At 41.0% G+C, this 10,656-nt stretch overlaps 1 protein-coding gene across 5 annotated transcripts in view; it reads left to right on the forward strand.

The window, feature by feature from the left end:
- IFT81 (intraflagellar transport 81) overlaps nt 1-9,991 on the forward strand; it is a 47,322-nt gene extending 37,331 nt beyond the window's left edge. Inside the window, exons 17-19 of one of the 5 annotated variants that reach the window (XR_003993778.1) lie at nt 1,301-1,346; nt 2,517-6,513; nt 7,347-9,991. Coding sequence is in view for 1 of the 5 variants with exons in the window: in XM_030501669.1 (XP_030357529.1) it covers nt 1,301-1,346; nt 2,517-2,699 (229 nt within the window). In the remaining 4 variants the exon portion in view is untranslated. Of the gene's footprint in view, nt 1-1,300; nt 1,347-2,516 lie in introns of all 5 variants that reach the window. The other 4 variants (XR_003993780.1, XR_003993779.1, XR_003993781.1 and 1 more) reach the window with 4 other exon arrangements.
- Nucleotides 9,992-10,656: the final 665 nt, after the last annotated feature.

Genomic DNA, 10,656 nt, shown 5'->3' on the forward strand with positions numbered 1-10,656 from the left:
AACATCTGCTGTGTGCCAGTGGAATTAAGGTGCAGCCTGGCTTTCCATCTCTGCTTTGGTGAGAGCTGGAAGGGATCAGCTAAACAGCCTCGGGACACTCTGATTTGTTCTGGTTAGAGTTGTCCGAGAGGGAGAGATCATAAAGTGATCCAGCTTCATTCCTTGCACATCCATTCTGCAGGGAGCATGGCAGGCAGGGCCAGGGGCCTGGAGTACTGGGTAGAAATGGAAGGAACAGAAGAAACACAATGCCTTGGTTCTACATGGCTGCTCTCCACGCTCCAGCAAACCTTCCCACTCCAGTGCCATGAAGACTGAGCTTGCTTTCTGGAAATCAGGATTAGGGAAAGGTCTTCCCTGAGCAATGTGGAAAGCTCTTCAGATGAGCTGGGTTAGTTGTAATTCTGCTAGCAAACTCTCAACCTCTAAGAGTACCTGTTACACACCAAATATAACAACCGATCTTTTGTTTTTCAGGTGAATCAGTGAATTTTGTTGTCCCATTTTTAAATAAGTATGTAGCAACGTATCCGAATCATGCTGTTATGGTTTGCATAATATGTTGTCAGGTTTCATGTATCAAGTTAGCATATGTCAAAGTGATCCAGCCACTTGTTACAGACAAAGGTGCTCAGCCAAGGTTTGTAATAATGAATGTCAACAGTTATGCTTCTAACCCTATATTTAGGCACCTAAATGTGACGGCGGCTCTCTGAAAGTGAGGAACGCGCGGCGGATCCATCGCACCCCACACCTGGGGTGAAATGCTATTCCCCTTCATTCCTGTATTTTCCCACTCATTCCAACGCTACAGTCACAGCAATTAAAGGCTGTGGATTTGTAAACTGACACGTGTAGAAGTGAGGCCACTGGCTGACCTCAGAATATCACTGGGATAAATGCACTATCAGAAGGGGATCGAGTATATCTTACCTGAACAATCCTACTGTTGTCTTCAAGCTGGAAGGATAGAATCATATATCTAGATCATATATCAGCAATCATAGAATGGTTTGGACCTGCTATAAGGTCTCCCCAGATCTTGCCTGCTTTGAAAATGTAAGAGATCTTCTCCAGTATCACTTACCCCAAATACACAAGTGGGAGAATGAGAGATCTGATCCTGATGCCAGGGGTTGGATATGTTGTCCAATGACAAAAATGTTTCTTCGTGCCTCCTCTTCCATCTCATTTATGAACCTCCCAATACTTTCATCATTTTCCATGCCTGCATCATGCTTCTGACCTATTACGCAGAACCAAAGAAAATCATAATCAAATCATCTTATCTTTCCTTTAGGGAACAGTATACACGAATGATTCTGGAACAAGAAAACCTTGGGAAGGTAAGAATGAGGTTTTTTACCTTGTAACAACATTTTGCGATTCATATTTTTGTGGGGCTTATTCCCAAAAGCTGTGGTCAGTCTTTTATAAAAAGCATATTGCAGCCTACAAAGAAATTCCATTACTGCTGGCATTGGTAACTAATACCCTGAAAAGAGATCATGCTCAAGGCTTGATTTCCTGCAGAGCGTAGCATGAGCCACTTGCAAAAGATAGTGAGCTTAACATGACAGCACATTCCCTGAAAACCATTTGGATAAGAAACTGAAACATGGGTATAACGAACTGTGCCAGCTCAGATTTTATGTTGTATATAAAGCAACCTGTTGAAGACAATAAATTTTGAGCCTGTCAGCCTGATCACTGTTATTAAAGGCCAAGGGATCATCAACGCAGCAGTGTTAAACAAAAGCAGTTGTCCATTTTTAATCCTGCGTGAAGCTCGGATGAGCACGGATGAGGTTAGGCTTTCCAGCTCACACCAAACAGCTCTCTTTTGTAAGTTTCCTTTTTCTGAGGCAGTCTGGGAGCAATCTGTACAGGTTTGGGTTGCCACTGTTAATAGTGGGTTTAATTGTAAAGCATTGATTTTGGTTTTATAATGTCATGATCTTGGAGAAGAGAAGGTTCAAGTGATTCCAATTAGGAAGAAGTTCTTCCCTGTGAGGGTGCTGAGGCGCTGGCACAGGGTGCCCAGAGAAGCTGTGGCTGCCCCATCCCTGGCAGTGTTCAAGGCCAGGTTGGACACAGGGGCTTGGAGCAACCTGCTGTAGTGGAAGGTGTCCCTGCCCGTGACAGGGGGTTGGAGCTGGATGAGCTTTAAGGTCCCTTCCAACCCAAACCACTCCATCATTCTATGATATGAATCCATTGCAGGTCGCAACTGGATACGGCAAGAGCTCTGTATGGAAATGAGCTCAGATTTTAGCACAACTTCTCAGATAGAGAAGACTATTATTTAGTTTAAAACCATTGAAATCCTTGCCAATGCGTACAAAGATCCAAGTCCCAGGTGTTGATGCATTTATCACTTGCAGAGAGTGTCAGCAACTTGAACAAAATGATGTTTCAGTAGCATATAAAAATGTTTGTCACTGCAAGGTGCCTTTGCGAGCAGTTCCTGTGGCACAAAACCATCCTAGAAACTAATAGTTTTGTATTTTTAACAGAAATTACGTGAGAAGCAGAAAGTTGTCCGGGAAAATCACGGTCCAAATATGAAGCAAATTAAGATGTGGCAGGATTTTGAGCAGTTAATGGAATGTAAGAGGGAATGTTTTCTGAAACAACAAAACCAAACGGCCATTGGTCAAGTCATCCAGGAAGGAGGTAAAGACAGGCTTGTATTATGAACTCCTGACACCAACATAAAGTGGGAGGACATTGCATTGGCTTCTTAAAGGTAAACTCTGAGTAAATACTGCTGCTTTCATCATTTCTACAATTTGCTGTATGTTGTTTGGTTTTGGTGGATAAACAACGAGAGCAGCTCAGCACTCGAGGAAGCTCTTCCTCCACTGTTTAAGAAGCAACATAATGTGGTTAGGAAGATCTGCTGTGAGAGCTGCTCTGGGGTGAACCTCATCGTAAATCTTTGGTTTATGAGGCTGGGAATGGCATTCATCTGCAGAGAGATCAAAGGGAAAGAAATCCTTCTCCAGGGTCACAGAAAACTTACGTAATTGCTCTGCTCCTTACTCTGTATCACTAAGGTTATGTTTTTGCAAGGCCTGGGACCTGATATTGTGTTAACTGTGGACCTCCTGGCTTGGCCTTCTCCTTCCCTATTGTCTTTATTCACCTAGTGTGACTGGTGAGAATGGAGCCCCGCTGGCTCTGAGCTGCCCAGACCTCGCCGGCACACTCCTCATCATACTTTCCTTGCACGGTTGAATTCCAGTGATTGTGCTTCCAGGAGACAGTTCATTGCTCCAGCGTCAGGAGTAGGCTCTGAAAACAATTACTTGGAGTCTGAGCTTTTTTCCATTCTCTTTGGTGGTTGTTTGTAACAAATGTGTTTCTCTTGCACGTTCACCTTCTGGTTTTCTGAGTTGCCCTTGTGAAAATGTAAACGGTGGTTGACTAAAAGCTTTCTCCACCAAGGACATTTTGAGCTGTTCTGTCAGTGCAGAGTGGTTCCAAAGTGATTACACCACTCAAAGAGATGTAAATTCAGCACAGCAGTTCCTGTGTGTGTCGGGGTGAGCAGAGCAGGTATTAGGGAAGGTTGTGTGTCCCCTGGCTTTGACCCACGAGCCACAGGCAACCGTCACTGCCCTTAATATTGCCTCATGAGACCCAGAGCTGACCCGGGGTAAGAGGAATGTGGGTGAGGCTTGAAACTGTCCCTCACGCTTCAGCATTTTGGGTGAGTGCCTCTCAGCCACAATCAGAGATCAGAAGCAGAGAGATAAGTCTGCAGGACCAAAACCGTGGCTGTTTGTCCTTAGTCTCTTGTCTTATTGAATTTCTAGATAGGTTTGGGTTTGGTTTGTTTGGTGGTTGGGATTCTTCTTAGTTTTTCCCACCTGAAGCAGAATGTCTTTTTAGGACCCAAAAAATAATTCTGCTTTCTTTGATACCCAACTATGAGATCTGCTGGTTTCTATCTCAAGAGGAGAGTATGGTGGTTATATAGTTCCTGGTTTGGCTTTGCATTAAACATATTTGTTAACAGAACTAAAATAAAACCTGATGACTACATTTTGACTGCATGGTATTCTTTTTTTCTACAGTTCTTAGGTGAAAGAAGGTAAATTGTCAGTGACAAGAGTCTTGCTGGGCCACAGGAAAAAGGTTTGAATGGGTCATTTAATGACGTTTATTCTGGATGCCATCAAAGGGTTCAGAACTGCAGGGTATGTGTAAGGAGTGGGTCTCAGATCCACAGATTCCCAGGACATCCTCATGTAAGCCCTCCCACGCTGCCAAATAGCTGAAGATTGTCTTTCTCAACAGCTGCACTGAGCTTTCCCAGGACAAGGAGAAGCAGCAGGTTTCCCCTATGCACATTTTCAGTGAGTATGGAAGGAAGGCTGTTGTGTAGGACACAGGCACAGGTAAAGCTGGCCGGGGTGAGGGTTCTGCTGAATGCTTGGCAGCAACAGTAAAACAACACAGACAACTAGAGATGAGACATGCTGAAAACATGGGATAATCGCCAAAAATGGGCAGTTAGGTTAGTTAGGAATCAGCCTCTGGTTCAGAGTCACTAGACAGGGCAGGGAGAAAGGGGATTTTTACATACTTCAAGTCAAAACTTTTAACAAAACCCTAGAAACCCCATCTTACTAGGCCATTAATGCAAAGAGGTATTACATGGACGAGCCTGCTGCCCAGGAGTAAGCAATGCTTTTGACATTCATAGCAATGATGTAGAATAAGATTGAGTATTGGTTTTCTGTTCAGAGTTCCCCTAAAAATAGTTCATCTTTCTTCCTTGTAAAAACAGTTTATTGCTGGTTACTCAAAGATGACGTGATTGTTGTTCTGATCTGATTAGAGTTCGGTCATTTGTACTGCAGCAAGAAAGGGCACACAGATTATACACTACAGCAGCAGCAGCAGCAAAATGACTTTCTGAGATGAAGCAGAAAATCATCCTAGCTGTCATGAAAAGAAAATTGGAAAAACTCAAATGCTATTTTTAGCTTTTCATAAATGGGCATTTCATAAATGCAACTTTAATGGCTTCTGTTCACTGGCTTTTCAACCTAGTTCATGGCTTGAGGGGAGAGTTCAAAAATCACAGTTTTATCTTTACTAACTTGCAAATAAAAGCTTCAATTTTTTTTTTACTTTATTGTTATTAATAACAAAGTAAAATAGTTATTAATAGCCTAACTGGTTAACTAATAAGATTAAATGTACTACATGGCAAAATAACAGCCTTTCTCTTGTGAAGGGCTCCAGCACTTACTAAATGTCTTCCTGTTGGAACACTGATCCATGCGGTCCCTCATGAGCAGCAGCTTTGTTTCAAAAGGCTTCTCCTTGTCTTCACCCAGAACTGGATGAGAAGTGTCCCAGCTATAAAACTACAACAGTATTCTGCAGCTTTGTGTTATTTAGTCACCTTGGCTTCAGCTGTCTTGAGAGCTACAGGCATGTTCCATGTGGACCTAAGAGATTAAATAGTTATAGCCATCAGAAACAGGCATAAGAAAACAGTACATCTACGTGGTGCATGACAACCATTTCACCAGCTGGAGATCAGATTATTGTGTTTAGATTAGTGATACCATTTTACTTCCACTTGAACTATAATAAATAAAATAGATGTTCTTATTAACTACCCCAAACCTAGGATTGCTTATTTGTATATCTTTACTCATATGGATATTACTACTAATGTTGCCCACAATCATAACAGTTAAGCCCTGCTATTGTATTTGTGGTTAAACATACTGATTTCCAGAGCTTGCTTAATAACTTTTCTGCAGTGTGATGCTGCTCGCTGTTGTAAAACACAACGCAGCAGAAGTATTTAGCCACAGTTGAGTGCCTAGAAAATGTCTCTGCAATGAGGATGTTTAGATTACTAAGCATGGATAGTGTAGTACCCAGTAAGCAACATGAAATGTATCCTGCGAGAGACTTGCTGCTTCTCCTTAGATGAGTGCTTTGTGTCTGGCCCGGATGAACAGTGACTGAATGCTCACTGCTAATGTCCTGGTGGCTGTCCTCAGCAGGCGATCCATGCAGAGCCACTTGGCAGTATCAGCCCAATTCCTAAATCACCACTCTGGCAGTGTTTGGTGAGCCTGGAGCCAGCTTCCAAGTGAAGTCAGATAGATGTATGACTGACAGACCAGGGAGGCTGAAGTGCTGTCACCTGGAAGGGTGTCCCCTTGGGAGCAAGGTCATGACACATTGACACAGCGAGTGTGGGAAGCTGTTCCCCCAGTGTCTTGTCTGCCTGCAGATCTGGTTTCTCCCGTTGGTCCTGTATTTGCACAGTCTTAAGAGAAAAAAACTAAAGAACCTGAACGTGCGCCCTGTCCGTGTTATCATCTGTAGCAGCAGGTTTCGGGCTGAAGGAACGCTGTTAACTCTCCAGCTGCCTTTCTCTATTGCAGTTCATAATGGAAACAGAATTGACATTTTCATGGACATACCAGTGTTCCAGCGAGGAAGTATTACACAAATCAACAATTTTATCACAAGGTACCACTTGTCTGGGCAACACCCAACTTGGGTAGTTGTTTCTTAACGATCAGATTTTGACCTATTTCCAGCTCGTTTCAAAAGTTCTCCAAATACTCAGTGTCTCTGTTTCTGTAGCATTTAGTTCTGTGGCACCAGCTTCCCAACTCCCAAGGCAATGTCTTTTATTTCCAAGGTCATTGGGTAGGAAAGGGTATTTCTCACAGTTACATTTCACTGATTTCCATGATTCCAGATTAGAGACATAAAACCACCGTGAGCCACTGCGCCCTGGTGATGTCAAGCTCTGGTGTTTGAGGGGGGAGCAAACATATTCCAAATAATCAGCAGGAACTGTGAGACAAATCATGTCCTTACTGTCACAAAACCCTCGCTGACTTCAGTGGGAGTTTTGCCAAAATAAGGTCTGCTGGATTTAGCTCTGTATTCTTCCTCCTGACGGAACAAGCAGGAATTAAAGGGCCAGCATCAGATTTATAAGACACAGAGGATAAAAAAGAACTGTAATTATCCAAAAGAATGACTTTCATCCAACACAGATCAATGTTTCATTAGACACATTCTAACTTACAACAAAAATCAAATGGTTGTGGAAGTTTTTCCCAGCACAAACAATCCAAGTACTCAAGCTCTTAGCAGTATGGTTTGATTTTTATTAGACATCTACGAGAGGCTGTCTTGCACAAATCTAGCACTGAAGTATTTATGCTGTTTAGCACTAAAACACAACTTTCTGCATTACCTTGTATTTAAAGGCATTGTTTACATTTCTTATCTTAAAAAATATGTATATTTTTACCTTTTTTTTTTTTTTGCATTTCTATTCCTCATAGTTTTGAGAAAAGTATGTTTTGGCAAATTAGGAGACACAGAACCAGCATTTGCTGAAATGCCAGGAACTGGACTTCTTTTCCTGCAAATGGAGCTACTCAGGCCAGTGTCTATTACACTGTTTCAGTCTGTCACTGCAGAAGAACGTGTCATGTTTAAGCTTCTACATTTCATTGTGACTGCTCAAGTTTTAAAAGCACTCATTTATACAATAAGCACTTCATTAGGTCTATTCTTGAAATAGGATAAAGCAAATCCTGCACATTTTGCTAATACCAGAAAAAATGCCATTGATGAGGAGTATGGAAAATGGGATCTTGCCAGTTTTCAAAGATAAAACCCTTTCTCGCTCCCTACTTCTTTTCTCTGGAATGGAACAGCAAATATGCCTGGCCCTTAGGGAGCAACAAGAACAAAACCATAAAGGCATACATCACATGCAAATAATAACCACAGAGGGAAATAAGGAAGGAATTAATCTCACCATTTTTATATACATTTTACAACTGGTTCACACTGAAAACAAAACCCCAAAAATCTCAATATTTTCTGCAGCTCAAAGTTGTGGGGGTTTTAATGCCTTTTTTTTCCACTGGATTACTGTTTATTTGAAATAGCAGTTGTAACTCTAAGGTTATCAATATGAATAATTCAGCAGTTTAATTGGTTTACATTATTGCAGCATTTTCTGGTGAGTAAACCAGTGTTTAGGCATTTCCTGGCAGTTGTCAGAGAAATCTTAGAGCCATTAGTGAAGAATTCCCAAAAGCAAGAAGGGCTGGTTAATTTGGGAGTCTAAAAACTGAGGCTTTAAAAATCACAGGAAAACTAAGCATTTTGCTTATCAACTGCTGGGTAAAGGATGCAGTGCTCCAAACCAGCAGGCTGTGGACTGCAGCATTCAAAGACTTTGAGGGTTTTAAAGCATTTATAAAACATTGTACCCATCTCCCTTATTCCCTGCTTTAAAGCTTGCCATGTTTTTGTAGCATATTAAAAAGAAAACAGAACTGTAACAGAACATTGAAAATCACCCACAGACAACCTGTTCCACTAATATTCTACATTCATGTTGCATCTTTCTGTCCTAAAGGATTTCTCTACTTCATTTTCATTTTCCATGGGCTGCTCAGGTCTGCACAAGTGAGCCAGGAAACAGTGAGAGATCTAGTTAATGTACAGCAGACAGTAATGAAAACTGGGCATTTACTATTTCATGGGCAATGACAAATTGAAGTCTCCTTAGGAAAATATCTCCCCCAGCTAATAACTAGAAAGCAATCTGAATTCTTCTAACAAAGAGGTGGAGCCTGGCATACTTCATAGTGGGTTCTTACCATTGTGCTTACTGTTCCTTCTGTGGTTTTATTTACTACAACCATTTGTATGTGAAATGCATCACTTTAAAATCTATATGCACTGAAGGTTCTTTTCTGCTTGATTTAACTGAACGAAGTGAAGGTCGATTGTAAAATACAACGAGTGGCAAAGGGAGAACTCAGGTACTGGAAAAAGCACTATAAATATTTTCCTGGGATCATTAACACAACCTGTAACACTTCACCCCGTGTAGCGGAAAGAATTGTAGAGCCCTTTTATGAAATGGCTAAAAAGTGATTCCAATTCCATCCCAAATTAACGTGGCTTTTTCTTTAAGTGTAAAGAAAACATCCCCTAGTTCTTAATTCTGTTATCAAAGTTATTTTCAAGCTCTGAAGGGATTCACTTGCAGTGACCTGGCAGTGTCAAACTAAGGTTCGACTTTTATTCTGACACTTCTTGAAGAATTTGATTGAAACTATATATGTCCAGATAACACCCAACAAAGTGCCCCTCTTGCGTTTGTTTCGAGATATTTTTGGAAACAACAGAGGCGACCTTGGATGGAGCTGCTTTTCCAATTTAGGACTTCATTTGGTCGAAGAGAGTAAAATTATACTCTTTAATCCTTTTGTGTGCCTGCAAACAAGACAGCTTTATTTTATGCCATTGCCGAATTGTTTTTCTGCACCTTCTTAGCAGTGTTGATCTGTTTAGATCATTGAGAAGAATTATTTTAGGTAATCAAGAGTTCCTTTCAAATGTACATATAAATAGTCCTCTGATGTATCATATGCCCCTTAAATATATTGTGTAATCTAAACCAACAGTGGTCCTTTATGTAACACCTTCGGTTCTTTAGAACTAGTGTTAATAAATAAGCGTTCCCTTTTGCTTATAGACACGACGAGTCTGATTTCAAGCCGGAGCTCACGCAGACTTGATGTAAAGTCTAAATGAGGAGGGTGGTAATGCCGGCGCCTGCGCTGCGATGGGACTGCCACCTGTCCAGATCACAGCAGAAACAGCGTTTGTCAAGCTTCAAGTTGAAAAGCCAAGCCTAGGAGCCAGGTCCTGTGAACATCGACACTGGGGTGACTGTTTTCTTCTCCCTCGCTTTGCCAGCTGTGCAATTGTATTGGTACCATTTTATTACATCCAATCACTTAAGATGTTTTTAAGTAGTTTGCACTTAATTTTCTACATAATCAATATCTTTTAATTCATTTGTATTGCTCTCTGTTGTAGGCATACTGCGCTCTGGAATAAAATGGAATTTGTTGCACTAATGCAGTTTCACTGCTGTGAATAAAGAGAATTGACAGAGTACAGTATTCTCATCATTTCTCCTGCACAATATTTATTCTCTTCAATGATAATGTTATCCAGTGTTACCGAATGATCAAATACAAAGTAGAATATGAAACTAAACCTAGAAATGCCAGTGGAGTCTATTTGACATAAGGGATATATGCAAACCTAGACGTAAATGTACTACTTGGTGAATATTGTTTATATTATTTGATCACACTTAGTGTCAATGCGTATTTTTGTAGCTCTATTATACATTTACTATGACTGATGCATCAAGTTCTAACTCCAGAATATCCAGTTCCCTAATTTTATGGCATAGTCATGTAAAGCTTTTTACATGGCATAGTCATGTAAAGTCATTTGTGGACAGCTTAAGAGAAGCTGATCCTGTGAACCCGTATGTATGTGAGCATGACTACATCAGCATATACATAAATGAGGTTAAAATAAACTATTTGGTATAGCAACATTCATCACAGAGCCTCAAAATAATTTACAAACAACTCTTAGTAAAGTCTGTTGACTGTATAGCCAGAAAAACAAGTGGCTGCTATTTATATTCGTTTCTAGATGAACAAACCATAGCATGGAATGAAACAGAAGCAAAACCAGGGATCAAGGCCTTGTCTCTGGGCTGTGGTCTCTGGGCATGTGCAGGATTCCCAACCTGATCTCCCT

The sequence above is a fragment of the Strigops habroptila genome, chromosome 11 (genome assembly GCF_004027225.2).
Source record: "Strigops habroptila isolate Jane chromosome 11, bStrHab1.2.pri, whole genome shotgun sequence".
NCBI classification, from domain to species: domain Eukaryota; kingdom Metazoa; phylum Chordata; class Aves; order Psittaciformes; family Psittacidae; genus Strigops; species Strigops habroptila.